The 23,169-nt window shown below is 53.2% G+C and overlaps 1 protein-coding gene across 2 annotated transcripts in view; it reads left to right on the top strand.

The window, feature by feature from the left end:
* XPO7 (exportin 7) overlaps positions 1–23,169 on the top strand; it is a 35,665-nt gene that overhangs the window by 10,161 nt on the left and 2,335 nt on the right. The window contains exons 2-25 of one of the 2 annotated variants that reach the window (XM_021374844.1): positions 1,287–1,433; positions 2,264–2,357; positions 3,176–3,342; positions 4,407–4,472; positions 7,047–7,151; positions 8,573–8,738; positions 9,227–9,300; positions 9,525–9,644; positions 9,841–9,987; positions 10,103–10,275; positions 11,339–11,532; positions 12,578–12,683; positions 13,928–14,063; positions 14,666–14,739; positions 15,794–15,874; positions 16,391–16,454; positions 17,553–17,661; positions 18,042–18,148; positions 18,586–18,674; positions 19,285–19,392; positions 20,408–20,490; positions 21,003–21,217; positions 22,227–22,365; positions 22,640–22,800. In XM_021374844.1, the coding sequence (XP_021230519.1) occupies positions 1,287–1,433; positions 2,264–2,357; positions 3,176–3,342; positions 4,407–4,472; positions 7,047–7,151; positions 8,573–8,738; positions 9,227–9,300; positions 9,525–9,644; positions 9,841–9,987; positions 10,103–10,275; positions 11,339–11,532; positions 12,578–12,683; positions 13,928–14,063; positions 14,666–14,739; positions 15,794–15,874; positions 16,391–16,454; positions 17,553–17,661; positions 18,042–18,148; positions 18,586–18,674; positions 19,285–19,392; positions 20,408–20,490; positions 21,003–21,217; positions 22,227–22,365; positions 22,640–22,800 (2,925 nt within the window). Of the gene's footprint in view, positions 1–1,286; positions 1,434–2,263; positions 2,358–3,175; positions 3,343–4,406; positions 4,500–7,046; positions 7,152–8,572; positions 8,739–9,226; positions 9,301–9,524; positions 9,645–9,840; positions 9,988–10,102; positions 10,276–11,338; positions 11,533–12,577; positions 12,684–13,927; positions 14,064–14,665; positions 14,740–15,793; positions 15,875–16,390; positions 16,455–17,552; positions 17,662–18,041; positions 18,149–18,585; positions 18,675–19,284; positions 19,393–20,407; positions 20,491–21,002; positions 21,218–22,226; positions 22,366–22,639; positions 22,801–23,169 lie in introns of both variants that reach the window. The other variant, XM_021374843.1, reaches the window with a different exon arrangement.

Below are 23,169 nucleotides of genomic sequence, written 5' to 3'. Positions count from 1 at the left end.
GTTGGAGGTGTGAAGGCGGCTACGGGGAAGCCCGGTGCCTGAGCTCAAGGAATTCATGCAGGGGGTGTAAAATGGGGCAGAACGAGCTCTTCAAAAGACAAGCGCTTCTCTCCAAAAGTCTCACACGCTCCCCGGAGCCCTTTTCAACTGCAGGCGGAGGATCCTCGTGGGGCAGTGCCCACTGCCAGCCCCGGGTTGGCCAGCTGTTCCAGCAGAAAGCAGTGCAGTTGTGTTCGTGGCACTCATCTCCCGGCTTGGAGTTCCTGCCCCGTCTCCTTAGCAGGGGTGAAACCACCCTGGAGCGTGCTGTGATGCACTCCCAAAAGCCTCTCACTGCAGAGGACTCCAGCTGCATGACTTTGTCCAGCAGCTGCACTCATTACCTGGGGAAGGCTTGCAGGCTCTGCCCTTGGATGCCCTAAGCTCTTCTTTGGGATTGTTTTGTTTTCCCCACCCTTGGGCAAATAGAGAAATCCCGGGCTCCTGTTTGGAAGCGTCCCTTTTACCGCTATTTCTGCGTTCTGCAAAGCGATTATTTCCTCTGAAGTAGTGAAGGGGACAGGGTCCCTCCTTGGGTCTCTTATAACGCTGTCTTGTCTGGTGATGCTCTTGGCAGCATGGAAAACTTGGTGGTTTCGTGTGGAGCTGCTGCACTCGTGCATAAGAAGCGCTGGGCTGTGTGCTGACCCTTGGCTTTTGCATAAGGATGTGTCCAAGAATAAAGCAAGCAGCTGGTGCTATCCTCCTGTGCTTTGACTCCTTCGTTTGCCATGCTCTCCTCCTGCAAACCTAGCAAGTATCCCTACAGCAATGGGAAATACCTGCCTGTCAATGCAGCACGAAGAACCTGAGGGAATACTGATATCCATCTACGGAGCCGCTTTCTAACTAGGACACCTTAGATTTCACTGGGGGAACCCATCCGCCTGGATCCCGGCTGGCAGCGAATATTTTCCAGTTGTTTGAGCACACAGTCTGCCCGGCAGCTCTGTTTCCCTTCAGCGCATTCACAGAGGCATCCGTCTCGTCCCTCGTTTGTTCTCTTCTGCTTCAGGTAGTTCTGGCGTGGGTAGTGCTGAAGATCTCATGTCAGATCCTTCCAGCGCCCTGGGATGCTGAAGTCTCCCACTGCCCTGCAATGGGAATGCAAACAGAGATGAAGGGCTTGCCACTGCGTGGCACAGGAACCGGCTGTGACGATGCTCTCGGGCTGGGTGAGAGCCGACCCCGGGTGGAAGTAAACTGTAAGACCTCATTACTAATTTATTGTTCTCTCTCTGTTCCAGAGCCTAGCCCAGCTAGAGAACCTGTGCAAGCAGCTGTATGAGACCACAGACACTGCGACACGGCTCCAGGCAGAGAAGGCCCTGGTCGAGTTCACCAACAGTCCAGACTGCCTGAGCAAGTGCCAGCTTCTTCTAGAAAGAGGGAGTGTATGTAAACCAAACGAATCTCCGGTGTTTCTCAGCCTTTTGGACATCGATGGGGGTGCTGGCCCCGGGTTCTGCTGTGCAGTGTTGATCTTGCACACCCGGCAGGCTTGTGTGTCTGTCGCACTTTGCAGACAGCCTCTGCCAAAGAAAGCGTTGGTGCTGGTGGTCACCACTGCAGCAGCATCATTTGTCAGCAGTTGTCAGTTCTGATGTCTGGGCCTTGCTGCGTTCTTTGCAGGCTGCCACCCAGGCACACCAAGCTTTAAGGTGAAGCTGTTATCGTGGCAGTGGTATTTTGCAGACTCTGGGAACCACTGCCTTCTCCAAAGGCATTGGGATTAAAAAAATAGTGTGTGCACAGAGGATCAGAGGAGATAAAACCAGCAATGTTTCTTCGGGTGTGTTTCCTCAGAAGCTTGCCCTTGCTGCAGTGTTGTCTCAGTAATCCAGCAAGATAAAAAACCAGGGGAAATTAGATGACGTGCTTTACAATTAGTATTACAGAAAGGCAGAATTTCCTGCTGGAATATTTCACATCCTAAGCTTCTAGCTTGCTTTGTAAGTGGCCGTTTAATTTTGGGCTTCTTATCAGCTGCCAGGATGAAGCTTATAAGATCTTTGTTTGCAGGGGGAGGTGCTCTCCCCATTCTCACTCCATCCTAAGGATGTGTGACTTCCATATCAATACCCTGTAACGCTCCTCAGTCCCACACTGCACCCGACAGTTAAATATCTTCCACTCCCAGCAAGCAGTTAGCTTAGCACCCAGCACTGCTCCCTGCTGCTCTTGTTCTGAAACGTGCAATAAGTGGCTTGTTTTTCCTTCGCAGTCATCCTACTCCCAGTTACTGGCAGCTACATGCCTTACGAAACTGGTGTCACGCACAAACAACCCTTTGCCGTTGGAGCAGCGAATAGATATCCGTGAGTACAAGGCTCGATTTTTTTTTTTTTGCAAACTGAGTGTGAGAGATTGTTGTGCACGCTTTCGTCCACGAGTGGGAGGCCTTCTGCAACCGACTGTGCTTTGCATTTGAGCGTTCTGAGGTGCAGAGTGAAAAGAAACGATCCTCTTCGGTGGAGTCTCCTCCTGTGTTAGCTGGTGGAGTCCCAGGCTGAAGTTGCAGAGCCTGTACGGATGCAGGGGATGGATGGCCCTGTGGCTTGTGAATGAGTCTTTGGTGTGTTTCCTTTGGAAGTTAAACACTCACGGTGCTTTCCCCCCCTTCTGAGGACGTGCTTTCCAAACTGGAAATCCTTTCTGGGTCTCTGAAATATCAGGTGGAGTGTTTCCTAAGGGAGCAGTCGTTCTGTCGCAGCGCTCTTCCCTGGGGGATGATGGATGCTTCCTTTCCTCCAGGGAAGGGCTCTGAATCTGCTTTCAGAGATGTGAGAAGTGATCATCCCCGAGGAGAGATGTTGTAAACCTTCCCAGCTCTTCTCCCTCTTCACACGTGCATACAGAGGGTGGACTTAGGGCTTTGGTAACGCAAAATAGGTTAGGTTATGGGGAAGAACTCACACCTGTCCCTGTCTGCTTTCCAGATTTGTTCCACAGCTCTAGTGCCTTCAAGAAAGGCACGAGTGAAGTCAACGCTTTCATCTAACCCACTGCTGTGCTGATCTTAGGATTTGTTTTTTCTCACTGCTTTCACAAAGATGCTTTTTCCCCATCACAGCGTCGCCATCTCAGCTCCAGCTGCGGTGGTTTTGTCTCCAGAAACCTCTCCTCTGTGTTCCAGGAAACTATGTGCTCAACTACCTTGCCACTAGGCCGAAGCTGGCAACGTTTGTCACGCAAGCACTGATCCAGTTGTATGCCAGGATCACTAAGTTGGGCTGGTTTGACTGTCAGAAGGATGAATATGTCTTCAGGAATGTGATCACGGATGTCACAAGGTTCTTACAGGTCAGAACTTTTTAAGATGAGTACATGCCTCGTGGGATTGGGAAGTCTCTGCCTCTCCACGTATTGCTCTGCCCCTCTGTCTGGTCTCTCATTTGATTTGTATTTGTTGACTGAGCAGTGACCCGAGGCTGAAAATCGACCTGCTCTGCCAGTTGTCCTCATTTAAAGCTTGGTAGAGCGGGGGGAGGTTTTCCAGTGGCTTCTGTGTAGATACTGTGTCACTGCTAAGCTTGTGGGCAAGAGATGGCTCCTGTAAAGAAGTGGTGAGGTCCCAGACCCGCTTGTGCCCAAATTTGTGTTGCAGGTGAGTTTGGTCATGGAAGTTGGAAGAGATCAGGGCGGCTTGGGCAGGATGTGCTAACCAAGGTGGAGCTGGGAGAGGAAACCTCATGTGTTAGCTACAGAACGAACTGGGCCCAAGGAGCAGTGCAGGTTGTTTCCCTGAAACCATTGGATAAATGGATTGCTGTTTCTAGTGAGGAGGTGTCTGTAGCAGACTCGTTTCCCAGCTGGGCCCTTGTTGGCACTCTGCAGTGAAACCAGAGGCCAGAAAGGCTGTGAAGAACGGGCTCCTTCCCTGGGGGGCTGTGGGGCTGCTGCTCGTGTTATTGCAGGTCTGTAGTTCCAAAAGAAGAGCTCCTTTCCCAGAGTTTTCATCTGAGAGCTTTGGAGCTGTCCTAGCATTGGAGAAGGGTCTGCACAGCCGCTGTTAAAACGAAGGGAACTGATTTAAAAATCCTCATCAGTCTTCTCAGGGCTGGGGTATGAAACGAACACGGGGATTAAACTATTATAAATAAAAAGGAGCCTGTTTTTTTTTATTAGCTCACATTACCCAACTCTTCACAAAACCTTTGCATTGTTAATGAGATCAAGGGCTTCGTAAGCACATTTAACTTCTCTTTCAGTATTGCTGCCAGGCTTTTTCCCAGTCATAACAGTGCAGGGATAAAGCAGTTCCAGAGAAAGATGTCGAGAAATCTCCCAAATAGAAAGCTCTTTGACTAACAGCAATGCTTCCTGAAAGCTGCCCAGCAATAACTCCTGTCCCCTCCCTTCCTCAGGATAGTGTAGAACACTGCATCATAGGAGTGACAATCCTGTCCCAACTAACTAATGAAATTAATCAAGTAAGTGCTACAGCCTTCCTCAGTGAAGTAAGTGTCCAATTTTCTCATTCATATTGTTGTGTCCTGCTGTGTCTGTGCGTTGTTTGGGGTTTTTGTTCGTTGGCTTTGTGTTATTTCTTTATTTTTTCTAGGGGTTGTTTTCCTTTTTGGTGTGGGGAGTGTTGTGTAGCGGGTGGGGTTTTGTTTCCCTGTTTGTTTTTTACCCAGTCACATACTTGTGTGGCAAGATGCTGGTTCCTCCCGGCCTGAGGAACTGCATTGTTTCACTGGCATCTTCCATCTCCTCTCATACTTCCATGTAATCTTCCGGGATCAAAAAGGAGGGAGCTGTGCTGCACAATTAGTCAAGCCTCCCCAGCAAGGACCAAGTCCAGAGCATCAGGACATCACTAGCACCTCCAGCGCTCAGACCCTGTGCGTTGCTTCAGCTCAGTTCTTGTGCCAGGAGGTTCTGACCAGGGAGATAAAACCAAGGGGATCTGTCAGATTGTGCAGGCTTTTCAAGCATCCTTCTCATTCAGTGCTGAATTTCAGCATGTGCCCAGCAGACGGCTCCCAAACAGTTCAGGTTCATTGGGGTTAATGAAAGCTGTGGCTTTTTTTGGTGCTGTCTTCCATCCCTTCCCTAACCAGTGGCACAGACTTTGCCGTAGCACCATGGGTGGCTTCCACCGTCCAAAGAAGTTACTGGGTTTTGCCAATTTTAGTATCTCACCAAGGAAACTTGTAACTTCTGCTAATAAACGGACTGATCCCAGCACCGGAATGGATCGATCCTTGGGTGGGATTTGAAAGGTGATGACAAATAGTTTCCAGAACTAGAAATGCTGGAGGAGGTGTTACCCTGGCCAGGTCAGAGCACTGACTTCTACTGAAAGCAAAGCTCAGCAGCCCTGAGCTTCCCAAGCCCTTTGCTGTAACTGCGTGGCACCTGCATCCATTTCAGCCCCAAATTCACTTCAGTTGCTGAAGCCTGGCCAGATCAGTAAATCCAAACCCGTAGCTCTCCTCCTGCCTCTTGTGCCACCTCTCACTGCTGTGACAGTTTCCTTGCCCAAACTGTCAGGTCCTGACTTCATCTCCCCAAGGGGACGGCCCTTCACCTCCAGGCATTGGGGATGGAAGCTGGTCAGCATCCCTCCAGGGCTGCAATTCTGCTCACAGGAGCTGGCAGCTGCTCCACGCTCTCTGCAGCCTGATGTCAAAACAAACAAAGAAGAAAAAAAAAAACCCAATGAAGTTGAAGACTTCCATCAGAATTCCCTTCCTCATACCTGGCATATTCAATCCGTCACGGTTTGCTGCTCCTTCCTAAATGCGCTTTGTGGCAGCCCCGGTGCGAGGCTGGATGCAGGGACTCGTCTTGGAATGCCTAAAAGTGCCACTCCTTGCAAAATAATGGTTCTGTCAACATTCCCACTCATCAGAGCGGGGTCGTGGACATAGCAAACAAACAAGGAAAAAAAAATAAATCCCACCTTGTCCTCAAGTTTTTCCTGGTAACTATTTGAACTTCCATCTACGTTATGCAACAGCAGGATTTGCTAGAGCTCTGTTTGCTGAAGCTTATACTGTAAAAGCTCGCAGCACAAATAAAATAGAGCGCTTAGTAACTGTGCAGAGTCTCAGCTTTCGTCCTGGAGAACTGCACAGACTTGCCTGGAGGTGCTGAGTGCCTGCTGATTGCACGGGTTCACTTGGTTACGCCACGTGGGGAAGGAAAAGGGAAGGCTTGTTTGCTGCAAGCACGGAGCTGTGTGAGATTTGTGATCCCTTTGGAAAGCCTTACTGCTCGATCCCAGTGCATCTGGGATAACTGAAAGCCCATCCAATAACTCACCCCGTGTTCAAATACAGCAGTCTACAAGGTGACATCACCTGTGCTGTCATAAGCCTTCGTTAGGCCACGTTTAGATTGCATTCACTGAACTGATGTCTTTGTTACCCGGTGTGAAGCAATCTGTGTGTATCTGCCCCCTGTATCACGTGTCATCTTTATATTCTGATAAGATGAGAGCTCCAGATCTGGAGTTAATAACAGATATGACAAAGTCCCCGCTGTCTGCTGCTGGTTAACTCTCCTTCTAGTTTTCTTCCCATCTGCGCAGGTTCAGGAGGGGATGTGTAAGTGGCCTTAGCATTGCTAGTAGTTGTCCAAGTGTCTGCCCAGCGGCTTCAGGTAGGATTCAGCTCTCAGGAGCGCTTCAGCAAGCAGTGCTCAGGTTTCTAAATGTCCTGCTGAACGTACTGCCTCTCATCCTGCCTTGGAGGAGACTGAAATGAACTTGAGAGTAACCCAGGCGTGGGGCGGAACAGTGTTGTAAATGTTCCAGGTGAAATGTTCCATCGTAAGCCAACAATGTGCTTTATCCATGGAGGAGGTGAGGGCAGGGGAAGAACCACAGCACATCCCACAGAGGGCACGTGTCCCTTGGTGCAGCCCTCCAGTGCAATGCCACGCTGCAGAGGGGAGCCTTGAGTGTCCCCAGAGCTGCTGCAGGGCTCCTGCGTGTTCTGCTGGCCTTGTTCCACCTCTGCCCTCCAGTTCTAAGCGCTGCTTTTCTCTCTACCCAGGCTGATACTACTCATCCACTGACCAAGCACAGGAAAATAGCCTCTTCCTTCCGAGATTCATCTTTATTCGATATTTTCACACTGTCATGCAATTTACTGAAGCAGGTAAGGGAGCTTTCGTTGGGCATCTCTGCTGGGGGCTGTGCTGGGGCAGCAGCCTTTGGGCTGGAGTTCCCCCTGATGCAGCTCTTGCCACGTGAGCTCTGCTTCTCAAAGCCCTGTTCTGAATTTGCTCTTTAGGGGAGCTTCCACCTGGGTTCACGTTGTCTGTGCAGCTATTGTGCAGATGTGGTTGGTCGCACTTTTATCCTTGAGCTGAGCACGGAGTCAAGAGTTGATAAATTGTGAAGAGCAGGTTTTATTTTAAAGGTGGTTTAAAATGAGCAGCTCTCGTTCTGCCATTACTAAAGTGGGGGTGTGGGCGTGATTTGATCTTTTTTTTTCCCTTATCCTGGTTTCCAAAGGAAGCACGGCTTGCCCAGTTACGCTCGATTCCGTTCCCTGTGTCCCCATCCTCCTGAACAGCCCCAGTAACATCTGAGCGCAGCGATTTCTTTCAGATGCACTGAGGATGTATCCGAGCTCTCAGGAGTAGTGGGATTCCTCCAGATTTGTGAAGAGCAGCACCTGGCCAGGTGGCTCAGCTGAGGATGGGAGCGTAGTGCAGCCTTGCTTATGGTTGTGGCAGGTATTGAAGCAGGACAGGCTCCGTATCAACGCCCAGATCCTCTTGAGAGGAGTCGGTGATGGATTGGGCTGCTAGAAACCAGTGTCCACGCTTATATCAGCATCTGTAAAACAGCATGCAGTCAGCCCCAGAAGAATAGCTCTTTGTGGAGGGAGTGAAGATGCCATTCCAGCCAGTGTTGGCACGGATCTTGGCAGTATCAGTGCAGTGCAGTACGTTATTTGCAGTAGGCTTAAGCTGAAAGAAGTTTGTTTTGTCTCGAGCACAGAGCAGTCATACAAAGCAGAGAGAGGCCGGCCCGTCCCTGGAGTGCAGACCTGAGTGCTGCATTCAAGCTGCAGTGAAACGACCTCGTGTCTCGTCCCCACCAAGTTCTTTGTGTCACTTGAGAGTATGTGTGCTTCCCCTGGGCATAGCAGAGCACTGCAACTGCAGCAGGGCTGGTACAGGTGGTCTGTGCAACAGAAGTGAATGCACTGCTTTCCATCTGAGGGTTAGCTGGACAGACAGGATTCCCTGCTGCTAGGTGCTTGACGAGCACAAAACTTATTCTTGTGTCTAACCTTAATGAGAACTTCTGCATCTCGTGGATGTCACGGTGTAGTTGCAAGCTGGCAAGCCTGGCTGCTTCTCTCCCGTGCAGCACAAGCCAAGCAGAAAAGGAAGCCTGTCTGTCTGTCCATCTCATGTGAAGACTAAGCATGTGCCTTGCTGTCTGTGGAAGCGTGGGACACCCGGGGTGGCTGCTGTTGTGATCCTTGTGGTTGCCACATCCTCAAACTCCGCTGTCGCCTTGACTTGCTTCCTTCTGCTGTCTTAACCCCCCCATATTTCACAGGCTTCTGGGAAGAACCTGAACCTAAACGATGAAAGCCAGCACGGTCTGCTCATGCAGCTTCTAAAGCTCACGCATAACTGCCTGAACTTTGATTTCATTGGCACGTCAACGGATGAGTCCTCGGATGATCTTTGCACTGTGCAGATCCCAACCAGCTGGAGATCAGGTAATCCTGCTGGGAGAAGGGGGCTGAACGGAAGCGTACCAGCTGAAAGCCTGGGTGCCTTGGTAAAGCATCCTCTGCACTCCTACATACAATGCCAGATGTAGAGGCCAATTCAAGAAGCAGTAAATGATTTTTTTTAAGAAAAGAGGGGGGGGGGGAAAAGCTATAAATAACGAATAGCTTGTCACCTGTTCTTGACATCCTTACTTTGCTCACCAGCCATTTTGCAGGCGGTCCCTGCAGGCTGCTCGCTCAAAATACTCTGCTGCAGTTTTGTCTTGGTGGGTTTATTTCTGGAGAAGCCAGAAAGCGAGTTATGTAAAAATGCAAAAAAAAAAACCCTTTGGAAACGTTCTCAGGAGCGTAGTCCTCCGTGTGACAAGTGTGCAGCTAATCTTGGGTTGGACACACAGGCGTTAGATTTTTTGGGGGGGGGGGGGGGGCAGTACATGGAGGCGTCGTCAATAAAGCGTTCTGTTCTGTTCCAGCCTTCTTGGATTCTTCGACCCTTCAGCTGTTCTTTGATCTTTATCATTCCATCCCTCCTTCGTTTTCTCCCCTGGTAAGTTGAGCATTTACGTTCCTTGCAGGCATTTGTAGGGCTCATCCAAGAGCTTAGTGCTGGTTGGAGGTCCCAGCAGGAGCTCACAGCTCTGTGTCGGTGGCACTGCGTGTAACTCCCCAACCTTTGGAATCTGTTCTCGATGAAATTGCAGAGGTTTGAGGCTGAGGACAGCTGAGCTGTTCCCCTTGGTGTTCTAATCCCTCCCTCTCTGCCCCGTTCAGGTTTTGTCCTGTTTAGTGCAGATTGCCTCTGTACGCAGATCCCTCTTCAACAATGCGGAACGAGCGAAGTTTCTGTCTCATCTCGTCGACGGAGTTAAGCGAATACTGGAAAACCCCCAGGTGAGCGTTTGGGATGCAGCCAGTGGAATTCTCTGCATCAAGTTTCTTCCCCAAAGATGCTTTCTAACGTACACGTCTCACGTTTGGCACTGGGGAGCGGGCTGCAGCGTTTTGCTGTCCTCTTTCTGTCCTGTTCCACCCCTGCCTCTTGTCGAGTAGCGCTGTTTCTCCATTCACCTTTTTCATTTTTCCTCAGAGCTTATCAGACCCAAACAACTACCACGAGTTCTGCCGGCTGCTGGCCCGATTGAAAAGCAATTACCAGCTGGGGGAGCTGGTGAAGGTGGAGAACTACCCCGAGGTCATCAGGCTCATTGCCAACTTCACCGTGACCAGCCTGCAGGTACGAGGTGCTTCCAGCTGCCCTCAGCAGCTCTGGCACTTGTTGTGCTGCAGAAAAACTGGATAAAATAAATCACAACTCCCTGATTTCCCTCCCCTTTCTGCTGGTTCTTCAGCACTGGGAGTTTGCACCGAACAGCGTTCACTATCTGCTGAGCTTGTGGCAACGGCTGGCAGCCTCAGTGCCCTACGTGAAAGCCACGGAGCCTCACATGCTAGAAACCTACACACCAGAGGTCACAAAGGCGTACATCACGTCCAGACTGGAATCTGTGCACATCATCTTGAGGTAGGAAAAGCAGAGAGATGGCAACGCCACGGCTGCAGGCGCCAGGATCCAGCACAGGAGGCTCTAATGGATCTGTCCCAAGTTTTCTTTTAGGGATGGATGTGACTGCAGGAGGGTTATTCAGGGCAGCTTACCTTAATCTCACGTTCTGTGTGTTGTACAAAAGAAAACATGCGTTTTCTAAGCTTTTTTTTTTCTCCCTTTAGGCCTCAGTCAGTCTCGGGTGTTTGAGATTGATGCGGGTGGTTTCGGAGATGCTGTCTTACCTGGTGTTACGCATCCGCAGCGTGCCATTCCCACTCTCAATTTCCATCCCAACAGAGAGGGACAAGCAAATAGGGATGATACAAAGCGTGATTCACTTAATTCTTAATCCGCTGTAGGATGGCACAAACGATGCCTAGAAGTATCCCCTTTACTCCGAACGTGAAGGCAGCCTGGAGGACTCTGCTGCAGTGCCTTTATTGGCCTGGGATGCGTTCCACCTTGTGTTTGTATGTGTTTGATGAAAACAAATGGCCGAGCATAGAAAAATAATCTGTGAGTGCCTCTCTGGAGGGAAGACAAATCAGCTTATCCCTTCCGAGATACCTAACGAAGCACGGATGGAACAGCAGGTTTATTTCATTTTGCCATTCGCGGCGCGGTGTAGTGTTGAGGTTAATGCAGTTAGAGGAAAAGGAAACTAAAACATTGAGAAGGATGGAAAGCTTGATGTAATAAAGACGGCCAGGCAGAGAGCTTGTTCTTGGCTCTACGCGTTGTGTTTGAAGCAGGGGGTAGCCATAAAGATGTAAGAAGAGCTTACTCATGCCAGGTCCTAAGGGCCCTGCTACCTGAACCACTCATGTTTTTCTGATTGATGGCCACAGCAGTGCTTGGATTATCAGATCAGTTTGTGCAGCTCTCGGTCGTGACAGATACGAGAGGCAGGGACTTGAGTCACCGCAATCGCTGTGCGCCCAGGGAAAGCACCTCCTGTCTGACAGGAATAAGCTTACGTTCCAAGTTGGGCCACCGCTGCCTTTTAAACCCTCATCTCACCCGCTCTCTTCCTGCACAGGGATGGTTTGGAGGATCCCCTGGATGACACCGGCCTCGTGCAGCAGCAGCTGGATCAGCTCTCCACCATTGGCCGGTGCGAATACGAGAAGACGTGCGCTCTGCTTGTGCAGCTCTTCGACCAGTCGGCCCAGTCCTACCAGGAGCTGCTGCAGAGTGCCACCGCCAGCCCCATGGACGTCGCCGTGCAGGAAGGTGAGCCCTGGGAGAGCAGCGGTTCCAGAAGCCTCCATTCCTGCTAAAATCCATACAGGGCAGCCAGATCTTACACACGTTCCCCCGGGGAGGTGCTTGTATGGTGCATAATATTCTCGGCTGCGGACAGACACTCCCAGCACGCACAGCAGTGCTGCCTAGAGGTGCTGCTGTCCTGCAGCTGGCTGCACGCCTTCCTGGGGGGATGACTGAATGCATCTGCCTGCCCAGTCTTACAGAGATGGGTTTTGAGGATGTTCTCCGGTCCGTGGGTGATCAGCTGTACTGCCCCGTCCGTCTTCTGTCGGAGGGAGGGTGTGGAGCATTCATTTGAGCTTCTCCACTGCCTGTGCAGCAGTGGGTTGGGATTAACTGGGAGAAAGGCTTTCAGCTGATGCTTCTGGCTGGAGGGGAGTGTCTGTCTGCAGCCCTGGGTGGGCTCCGCGCGCAGATTTTGCACTTGCACAACTCTTTGGGTTAGGAATTGCTCAACACTGGCTGCAGAAAAAGCCATACCTTTCTGGAGATCCAGGTATAGCTGTGTCACGCCCCTTCTCTAATAATGCAGCTGGCTTGTCCTTCCTTGCAGAAATTGGGCACATCAGCACAAGTTCAGAGGCCGTACAGATCCCTTTCGAAGCGGGATCGTCTGATCTATTGCAGTGCAATTTTGGTGTGGGCAGAACTCCATATGATGCTGCCTTCTCCATCACACACACACAACGTGTTTGGAAAGGATAAGGGCTGCCTGCTGGCCTCTGCACGTGTTCCAATATGCAGGACGTGCTTTTACAAGAAGGTGACTTCCTGCAAAGGAATAGCTTTAAAACACGAACGTCTTCCAGGCAGACCTGGCTTTCTTTATTCCTTTCCTTTCAAAGACATGCTTGGCCTCCACCAAGCGGAGAACTGAGTGCTTCTGGTATACTTGGCCCTAAAAACAGAAAGATATTCCCTGTGAATCCTGTCTTTGCCCATCTGAACTGCAAGTCTCCTCCGCGTGACGCGTGCCGCGCTCGGTTCTGATGTCCTCTGTTGGTTGCAGGGCGCCTGACGTGGCTCGTCTATATCATCGGGGCGGTCATTGGTGGTAGGGTCTCGTTTGCCAGCACGGATGAGCAGGATGCCATGGATGGCGAGCTGGTTTGTCGGTAGGGATGCTGACTGTTTCCTAGCTGCACCGCTCTCCGAGTCGATAAGGGAACGGCTGTCGCGAAGCCGTCACCGTGTTCTTCCCCTCTTTTTGCTGAAAAGAACAGGGTGGAATTGGCCATCCTGAAAGAGGAGATTGGCAGCTCCGGCCAGAGCCAGTCAGTCAGCAAACTGCTGCTGAGGCTTGACTAAATTGGGAAGTCTGGGTTGTAAGAAAGAGAATGAGAGGGGAAGAGCATGAAAGAGGGGAGGTCGTTCTGGGCTTGAATGCATGCACTGCAGTAGAACAAAATGAATGATGGCTCTTTTCTGGGGTGGGGAGCGGGTGGAATCTCTATCCTAGTTAAAAACCCAAAACAGGTTTTGTCCTGAAATCTACTGCAAATATGATGGCCCTTCTCTACCTGTTTAAGACTTTATGTTGTCTCCTAACACCTGATGGATTTGGGGGTGGTAAATCCTCTGCAGCGCAAGCACCAATGTCGGATGGTGAGAACACGTGGGCTGTTACTTGCCACCAACCCTGAGCCACGCTGAGTGCCTTGTAGTCTAGAGCCTAACTGCCGAGCTCTGGAAGCTGGGGTGGGAAGAGGAGCTCACCTGAGCAAGTGTGAAGCCATTCTGTTGGAGAGCCATGGCTGATAAATGACATCAAGCATTGGCTTCCCAAGTAGTTACTGAAGAGGAAATGGTGAGACCTCGTGTTCATTTCAGTAGCTCTTGGTGCCAGTGCGTGTGGTAGATGTTCATAAGAATCTGTGCTTTGTGGCACTGGCCAGGATGGGATGTCATTTCTTCTGTCCCCTGTTCTGCTGCCGTGCCTGCTACCCTCGCTGGCCCCGCACACAGGTTTGCACGGGGCTCGCAGTGAAAGCCAGGTGGGCTGTCATTTAGTGGCTCGTGAGAGGGGACCAAGCTGAGGTTGCTCCGGTGGCTTTGAGAACATTCTGGATCAGACCCCAGATAAATGTGCTACAGCACCTGAAACTCCCATCTGCAGCAGATTCAATGCAGGGCCTGGTATCCCCATTAGAAGGGATGTAGAAGCCGTAGGGTGGCCTTGCACGGAGGAGGAATGCACGCTAGGCAGTCTCGTTGTCAGTTTTGTCCACTGCTGACCCAAAACAACAATGCAGAAAGCAAAAACCACTGCTGCACACAGCCTGGAAGCAGCCCCGTGTGCCAGCAACCCCTCGGTCCTCCTGCATCCAGCAGCAGTGACCTCTGGTTTCCCCAATTGCAGGGTGCTGCAGCTGATGAACCTGACGGACTCGCGGCTGGCCCAGGCTGGGAATGAGAAGCTGGAGCTTGCTATGCTGAGCTTCTTTGAGCAGTTCCGGAAGATCTATATTGGAGATCAGGTGCAGAAGTCTTCCAAGGTAATCTCCTTTGTGTCTTTTGCCATGCCAAGTGCGTTCGTAGCTTCACTTTGGGAAATGAAAGCAGGTGGCATTTACGAGACCTGCCTGCTCTTTTTGCTAGATATTTGTCCAGCGTTAACGTTGCACACCCTGAGCTGTTCTGGAAATACTGTGCTCTGTACGGCTGGGGAAGGAGCCAGAGATGATGACAGTAGCCTAGAACTTGAGATCTGGGTCCGGTTTTATCTGCAGGCTTCCTTCTGTGACTTCACATGAGTCCCTTAAGCCTACGTACACATGAAAGTCACTCGATAGGTTCAGCCAGGAGGAACCCAAGCCCTTGTATCTGTGCCTGGTTTCCTCAGCACTGAGGTGAAGATAAATAGCCATTCTCTTCATTGCAAGGCAGTTGCAAATGCACTGCGCTCTGAACGCCTTGGTGCATCTTCACAGGTGTAAAAGCACTTCCAAAAGAAAATAAAGAGCAGGAGTGCCCTTATGGAGCTTGGTTCTCTTCCAGTAGCCTGTGGCTGCGAAGGGAGGACAAGTGAAAATCAAGCAAGCCCGGTCATCCCTTGTTTTATTGGCAGTTTCTAAGTCGGTGTTGTTTTCCCCTCCAGCTGTACCGCCGTCTCTCAGAGGTCCTGGGGCTGAACGACGAGACCATGGTCCTGAGCGTCTTCATAGGGAAAATGTAAGTGTTCCTGTTGGCAGGCAGCGGAGATCCCAGGGTTTGTGTGAAGGTGTAACCGGGAAAACTGGAATGTGAGGGGAGTGCTGCTGTCTAAAACCAGTCGCATCTGGCTACTCGAGGGAATCACAGGCTGTGATCGAGGGTTTAAGCCACGCACAGGATTGATTTATCCGCCGCGGATTCTAGGCTGGGCTGTGGAGACACGAAAATAACCCCGTACGCCAGGATCGTGGATTCTCTTTCCAGTGCCTGCTTAGTAAAACCAGTCAGAGAGGGGGACAGCCTCCAGTACTCGTGCCCTTGTCACTGGACCACGGCCAGTCACCGGCCACAAAAGCCCTGCAGGGAGGGGACTGCTCCTTCGGAGCTTCTCAGTGCAAGTTGTGCTGTCCAGTAGCGGAGTAGCGCAAGCCCATTCCCTGAAGCTCTTCCACTCCAGCAGGCAGCTCCCTGGACCCAACCTGTCCGGCTGGCTTTTGTCAGTTAGCATTGTGAAGCGCTTCACCGGCTCCGAATCCCAGCACCTTGTGCCTGGAGCCGCGTAGCAGCTGGCTCCCAGCTCCCCTTGGCTTCTTTAGCATCACCCCCTCATTAAGTGCCTGGGCCTTTGCCTGGCCTCACGCGCCTGAGCTGCGCGTTCCCAAGGGGTGAAGTGGCTCTCCTGGAAAAGAAGCAAGGGCTACTAGAATTCTGCAGCTGACAGTGGATGGTGCAGGTGCAGAATTGCATACGTCTGCATGTAGTCACTGCCGCAGAATTCTCTTACCCTTGCTGCAGAAACCAGCCCTGGAGTGCCACAGAATTCCAAGGGCCTGGGTATGGGCCAGTGTAGCTTGGGACCCAAGTAGTGAAGATTATCTGAAGGATAATTTTCTAGTCAACCAAATGTAAGTACAGTGATTTTATACCAATATTTTGTGGCTTGTAATGTCTGTGGTTTTGGTGGAGGGTGGAGCTGCTGATGTCGGGTGACTTTTGACTAGAAAAACGCACTGCCCAGCCAAGGGGAGGCCGAGCAAACCCCTCTGATCCGTCCTGTTGTCCTCTTCCCTAGCATCACCAACTTGAAGTACTGGGGTCGGTGCGAGCCCATCACCTCCAAGACGCTGCAGCTGCTCAATGACCTCTCCATTGGATATCCTTTCCAGAAGAGCTGTGGGGGTGCAGGACACGTAAGCATCGGGCTGAGGGAAGAGCAGCTCGGGTGCTCGGCTGGAACAGGAACGCTCTGCATTGCTGAACCGCTTCGTCTCACGGGTACTGGGAAGATAGCGAGAGTGCAAGCGCTTCACCAACGCCTTGTTGAGCCGTTGAGTTGTAATGGATGGCTAGAGCGTGGTTTCTTTTCACTTTGGTCCATCACTGCTGCGTAGTTTGCCATCCGCAGTGTTAATTTGTTTGCACTCACGGGCTGTTTTATGGCCTTCTATTGGCTCTTCCTGACAGAGCTCAGAAACAAGCCACCTCGGGTCTCTGCGGTAGAGATGTGTGCAACTGGGTAAGAGTTGCTCTTGAAACAAATGGAAGGGAACCTCCGACACAGTTAACAAAACAGCCCCGAGTCATCCCCCAGTTTGGCCCTAGGCAGTGCTTAGCAGGCGTTGCAAGAGGTTTTCTGCTGGCTGCAGCTTCCTTAACCCCCCCCCTTCACGTACAGTAGCGTCAGAAAGCTGGTGAAGCTGAGCGCCGTCCAGTTCATGCTGAACAATCACACGGTAAGCCCTGCTCCTCCTGCCCCGTGTCTCACCTCCCACTCCTCTGTCTGCCTTCTGGGGCTGGGATAATCCCCTGATTTTAACACCTGGACGCACTTGTGAAGTTTCCCTGCCTTCCTTCCTGCCAGATGAGCCTCTAGAAAACGGGGATCTCTTCGTTCCAAGCCTGCCCTTCAATTTGGGGGGGGAGGTCATAATTGCACGGTCCCTTTCATCCCAGAAGGGTCAACGTGGGGCTGCTTCCTCTGCACTGAAAGACAGCAGTGTCCAGCGGGAGGCAGTCAGTCCTGCTGCACGTGCAGACAGGAGAGCAGCGGGCACTGCTGATGAAACATGAAGCCGATTGCAATGCCCCAGCTTTCATGGTGAAAGCGCTGATGCGGACGAAGCTCTGGGTATAGCAGCCTTGCTGCCGGTCCAGCACTCCCTGTGCGGACCTGGGGTGCTGACTTGAGATGCAGAATGTCAGAACGAGCGATCAGAAGCGAGCAGCAGAGCTCAGCAGATTTCTCTGCCTCGCCTCTGGGAGCGTGTGGTCATTTGATGCAGCGATGCTGCAGCGGTAGGACGCCCGGAGCCGTGTCCAGGAGGTCTGGATTGACTGGTTGAATGGGGGATAGAGGAACACCTCTATCTGGGGGATGTTTTGCAAGCAGAGCCCTGGTCCACAAACTGCATTTAGCTGGCTCCGTGGGGCTGCTGCTCCCTCGTACGTGAAGGCAGAGTAAGCAGGGATCTGCCAGCAGGGCCTGGTTTCCCCCAGCTTTAACACCTGGAGGAGCCCCACGAGTGAGAGGGGCAGATGGCAGCTGTGTTCTGGAGGCAAAGCAAGACTTCCCAGCTGCACAGCTCCCGGGGAGTTCCCAGATGAGGAGTGATAGTGCAGGTGTCTGCTGGCAGCCGGGAGGGCTGGGTGGGCAGCACGGCTCCCAGAGCCTGCGGGCACGGTGCGTGTTGCCCTCTGGTGGCCTGTGCTCTGAGCCATCCCACGGCTTGCTGCTGGTTCCTGCACAGCCTCGGGCTTAGGCAGGAGAGGGAGGGATGCAGGAGCCTGCTCGAGCAGGCGGTTCCCCTTTAACTTCTCTCTTCTGTTTGCAGAGCGAGCACTTTTCCTTCCTGGGCATTAACAATCAGTCCAACCTGACTGACATGAGATGTCGGACTACGTTCTATACTGCACTTGGGCGTCTTCTCATGGTGGATTTAGGTACTTGGGTCTTTTTCTGGGATCCGGAGCAAAGCGGTAACTCTGTGGTTTGGATGCTGGCTCTGCACTGTGCTGAGCCCTGCTATTTAGGGAGGCTGTGAGATCCTCCAGAAAGGATGCTGGAATGGGAAAGGCTAAATGGGGAATGAGAAAGGAAGAGGAAGAAGCTTGAGACTGGGACCGAGTTCTTCCTTTGTCCAGCGTTGCCCTGACGTGGCAGGGTTTGCTCCACGCCATTCCTGCCAGTGGGATGCCAGCAGTGATAGAGCACCTGGCTGGGAGCACTGGTCTCCCTGCCTCTAGCTGTGTGGGTGACCGGTGTCTGACTGTCTCAGCAGGGACGTGCAGGCTGTTTCCTCCCGATTTCCCTCTTATTTCAGGAGAGGACGAGGATCAGTACGAGCAGTTCATGCTTCCCCTGACAGCTGCCTTTGAGACTGTGGCGCAGATGTTCAGCACAAACACTTTCAACGAACAAGAGGCGAAAGTAAGTCGGGCACGGCCTTCCCTGCTACCCGTGCTCTTCCCCTTAGGGGTTTTGGACGTTTTTCACTTGAGGCACGCAGGCAGGAACGAGCAACGTGTGCAGAGGGAGAGCCAGCCTCCCCTCTGAGCAAGACAAGCAGAGGGCTGGGCCGTGCTGGGTGCTTCCCTCCCGTTCTATGGGGAAGCAGCGATGTTCTCCGTGCTCCTCCAGGTCGAGGTGTAGTTCACAATGTAAGGTGCGAGGCTGGGAACGGAACCCCCCCAGCGCTCTCACTACCCTAGCTCAGCTTGAAGGAGTTTGCTGGCACTTGAGAGGAAGAACTGCCTAGCTGGGGACGGGCAGGCACCGTGGAGACGTGTTGCAGCTGGAGCGGGAGGAGGGGAGGAGGGATCCGTTCATGCACGGTGTTTTAACACCTCGTCTCTTTTGCAACGCAGAGAACTTTGGTTGGTTTGGTGAGAGACTTGAGGGGGATCGCCTTTGCCTTCAATGCCAAGACCAGCTTCATGATGCTGTTTGAGTGGATGTATCCTTCCATTCGTTGTCTGTGAACCTGAGCCCTCCCGACGGGAGCTCTGGCTGCCTGCATCCCGATGCCCCGCTTTTCCTACTGAATTCTGACCCGGTGTCCTGTCTGTAAGCCCTCAAACAGCTTTAGCTCGGTCTGTCTGCAACCATGTCAACCTAGAAATGAGCTCAGAGCCGAATAGTTGGGGTTTTTCCGAGTGAATCTCCAGAGATTTGACCCGTAAAGCACAATGGCTTTTAATGGGATGTGCCCATCTCAGCAGCAACAAAAGCTTTGCTCTCGCTCACTGAGCGCAGTGTCTGGACTCCGAGTGTCTCTTTGGCTGGTGAAGGTCAGCTGTCTGTTGCACTGACGGATCTGTCCTTTCCAAAGCCCTTTGGGTCGTGGTTTGTCCTGCTGAGAGGAGTACATACTCAATGCCTTCAGCCTCCTCAGGTTTTTCCTCTGGTAAAGCAGACACCAGCAGGCAGCGCCAGCTCTGCTTAGCCCTGTTGATCAGCTGCTTTGCAAGGCTTGGATGCAAGCACACAAAGCTTGCCTTTCGGGAGAAGCCGTGACCTCTCTTCTTCACACAGAGCAGCAAAGTTCCTTAGCTTTCACCTCGCAGCTACCCCTCCTACATGCCAATCCTGCAGCGGGCGATCGAACTCTGGTACCACGACCCAGCCTGCACGACGCCCGTCCTCAAACTGATGGCGGAGCTGGTGCACAACAGGTACGAAGCTCGGTGGCTGCGAGCTGGCAGGGCTTGGTGTCTGTGCTCCGCTTCAGCCGCAGCGTGGGTGTTGGTGCCCTGCTGTGTCTCCTTTGCTCCGGTCTGCTCGTGCTGCTGAGGGTGGGAGGGGAAAGCCTGGCGTCGTTTCAACGGGGGAGAGCATCTGATATTCGCAGACAGCGCTCGTGTCGTGACTCAGTGAGGCCGTGAGACAAGATCAGCAAAGGTGCTGAATTTCTTTAGTGTTTGTTGCTAAGGGCGGCACCGTGAGATGGAAGCGGGCAAGCTGCGTTCGTTTGCAAAACCCATCTTTCAATGAGTGCTGTCTGTCTGGCGGCTCGGTGACCGCTCCTGCTTTAGACCACGAGCTCTTTGCCAGCACAGAGGGACCTCTGACGCCACGCAGACCGTTCAGAGTCTGTGTAATCTGGCAGTGGATGCCTGCCAGGGTGCTGCTCAGGCCCGCAGCCAGCTGAACGCAGCCCTGTAGGAAGGGGCCGTTGTCGCAGCCAAGTGGAAAGGACACGAGGTTCAGCCGTGGTCATGGCAGAGCTCTTGAGAATCCCTGCGGTCAGAGCGTTGGCCGCAACCAAATGGCATCTCCGAGGCGGGGTCAAACCCTCCTGGAAAAGTCCACGCTTTGATCTCAGAGGTGAACCGAGCAGCTCGCTGCACTTCAGCGTGAAGATCTATTCGCTGCAGGGGGGGAAAAATGCCGAGCTCTGAACTTTGGGTCGCGTTACGAATAGCAGCTAGTCGGCCTGCCACGACGGCGGCCGTGTCTCTGTGCACTGCAGCGTGGGGACCGTGGCCAGGGCAGGATTTCCACCCTCATCCTCATCTTATTGCTGATGTCTGTGACGTACAGGGCCTGTCTGTCGCTGAGTGCCCGCGTCCTGCCTGCTGCTGGTGCTGAGCAGCAGCGCTCGAGCGGAGCGGAGCTTCTGGTGCGCCAGCTTTCCTTTTCATTCCCAGCCGTGGCTGAGCTTTGGTTTCTGTTCTTCCTTCCCGCTAGATCCCAGCGGCTGCAGTTCGACGTGTCCTCACCGAACGGCATCCTGCTCTTCCGAGAAACCAGTAAAATGATAACGACTTACGGTGCGTGCCCAGCAGCTGCGATGCCCTCGGCTGCTCCGGTTGGGGGGTGAGGGCTGGGTGCTGGGGGGCAGTGCCAGGCCCCGTGCTGAGAGCACTCAGATGCAGGGAGGTGCTTCTGCTTCAAGTCCGGGCTAGGCGGGACTCGTTCCCTGGGAAAACGTGGAAGAAAATGACAGCAGTGAGCAGGAAGCCCGGCCGAGCCCCTCGTGGGTGTGCAGGATGACAAGGGCAGACCTGCAAAGCAAGTGGAAAGCAAAGCACTCCTGCCCTTACGCATCCTGTTTCCGCAGCAAAGCTGCGTGCAGCCGTGTCGTCCCCGGTTCCTAGCGGAGCCGTGCTTCGAACTTGCAGCGGGCTCCTGAGCTGTTGGCTGGGGAATAAGCCTGGTGCTTGGGGCTGACTTCTCAGCCTCCCCTTGCGGCTCTGCCTTTTTGGCTTTGCCTGCGCCCTGGGGAAAGAAGGGGATGGGACGTGGTTGCTGAAACGCTGAGTCCGCTTCTGTGCTCCCGCAGGAAATCGCATCCTAACGCTTGGGGAGGTCCCGAAGGATCAAGTCTACGCCTTGAAGCTGAAGGGGATTTCCATCTGCTTCTCTATGCTGAAGGCCGCGCTGAGCGGGAGCTACGTCAACTTTGGGGTCTTCCGTCTGTACGGGGACGATGCACTGGACAATGCCCTGCAAACTTTTATCAAGCTTCTGCTTTCCATCCCGCACAGCGACCTCCTGGTAAGCCGACGCCTGCGACGAGCGGCGTAAGCGCACGGCTAGGAACAGCAGGGTTGGAAGATTACACAGGAAAGGAATACGTCAATCACAGGGATGAGCAAACTCGTGCCACCCCCCAGAACCCCAGCTCGGCCCGGGCCAGCAGGAAATGACAGCTCCTGCACGTGTGTGGCAGCAGGTCCTGTGCGAGGGCTGGAGCCGCAGCGCGCTGCAGGGCCCGTGGGCAGCCCTGCTGCTCCTGTCTCCAGCAGGGTGTGCTCCAGATCTCAGCAGTGCAATTAGCAGAACGATTGCTTCTCCTCCTTCCAGCGAAGGGTTGTTCTTCCCTGCATTGCCCGCGGGTGCAGATCGGCACCTGATCTCTGGCACTGCCCTGCAGCAGCGCTCACAGCGCGGCCCGCTTGCTGCAGCTCTGCCTTGGAGTTTTGCTCCTGTCCACACTTCAAGTGCAGCAATCTGTTTCATGGGAGAGCTTTGAGACCCTCCCAGCCCAGTCCTACCCCTCCAAACAGTGAGGACAGAGGGCAGCACGTTGCTCCCAAGTCCCGCTGTTTGAAAGAAGCCATTGCCATCTCCGTGGCTGCATTCAGCACGTTCTCCATCCGATACACCAGTGGGCAAACCAGGAGAGCTGCCCTGCTCTGGGGTATGTGTGGCACTGAGTGCTGGGCCTGGCACCGCGTGTCGGTGAGCAGGAGAGCTGCTGCTATCTCTGCATCCCCAGCCTCGGCAGCAGGCAGCAAATGTTCCCCATCAGGAAAGATATTCAGGTGGGGCAGTGCTGGAACCTGGTGGTGGGGCCTGATTGGAAGGAAGGTGGTGGGAGAGAAGGGGGAAAACACGTTGGCCTTTAAGTCATGCTCAGGGAGGGGTTGGTTGGTTCTCTTCCCAGGAGTAAGCAGTTTGCAGGTGATGGAGGAGCGGGCTGGGTGTGCAGCTCTGCAGAAGGCAGCTGCTGGGTTCCAGGCTGGCCAAGAGGCCTGAGGTTTTCCTCTCTTCCTCTCTGCAGGACTATCCCAAACTCAGCCAGTCGTACTATTCCTTGCTGGAAGTTCTTACCCAGGACCACATGAACTTTATAGCCAGTCTGGAGCCTCACGTAATCATGTATATTCTCTCTTCCATTTCAGAAGGCCTCACTGCACTGGGTAAGTACCTCTGCTCTCTGTTAGGCTCGCGGGGCTCTGATTTGGGAGCGGGGAAGGATTTGGGCTGCTCTGAGCGCCTGCTATCTCAAACTAACAGATAAAATAGGCACTGCAAACGGGGAGGGGTCACTGACTGCTTTAGGGCGAGGTGGTTCTTGCCTCCCTGAAAGGACCCGGATAAATGAGGGCATTTCCCCGGGAGCCTGCCCAGGTGCATCAGAGCGAGGGGGGTGCTGGGAGCATCCCGACATCCGCCTCTTTCCTCTTCTTGCAGACACCATGGTTTGCACAGGCTGCTGCTCCTGTTTGGACCACATTGTCACCTATCTCTTCAAGCAGCTGTCTCGCAGCACCAAGAAGAGGACCACACCTCTGACCCAGGAGAGCGACCGGTTCCTGCACATCATGCAGCAGCACCCCGAGATGATTCAGCAGGTGAGAGCTGGCGTGGGGCTGCAGCAAGCCCTGCTTGCTCCTGGCACCATGTCCCGTGGGTGCCGTGTGCTTCCTGCTCCGGAGCCCCGGGCTTTTCCTGAGGATTTGGGGCTGGTGCCGCGTGTCTCCTACGCTCTCATCCAGGTGGTGGGGCCGGTTCAGAGCCACGTTTGGGGGCCGTGAGCAAGGAACGCCATCGCTGCATTTCAGGCATGAGAAGTAGCCAACAAATGACCCGTTTTTTTAGAAGGGAAGCCAAGCAACATGCATCCAACCCCAGAGCGTGCAGCCTTCTGCTTTCAAGCATGACTCGTTTCAATAGCTTGGAACAATCCAGGGGCACGTGTGCGCTCGCAGCAGAGCAGGCAC

Source organism: Numida meleagris, chromosome 21 (genome assembly GCF_002078875.1).
Source record: "Numida meleagris isolate 19003 breed g44 Domestic line chromosome 21, NumMel1.0, whole genome shotgun sequence".
NCBI classification, from domain to species: Eukaryota; Metazoa; Chordata; class Aves; order Galliformes; family Numididae; genus Numida; species Numida meleagris.
The sequence above is the reverse complement of the archived record's forward strand: the minus strand, read 5'-3'. Positions and strand labels throughout refer to the sequence as shown.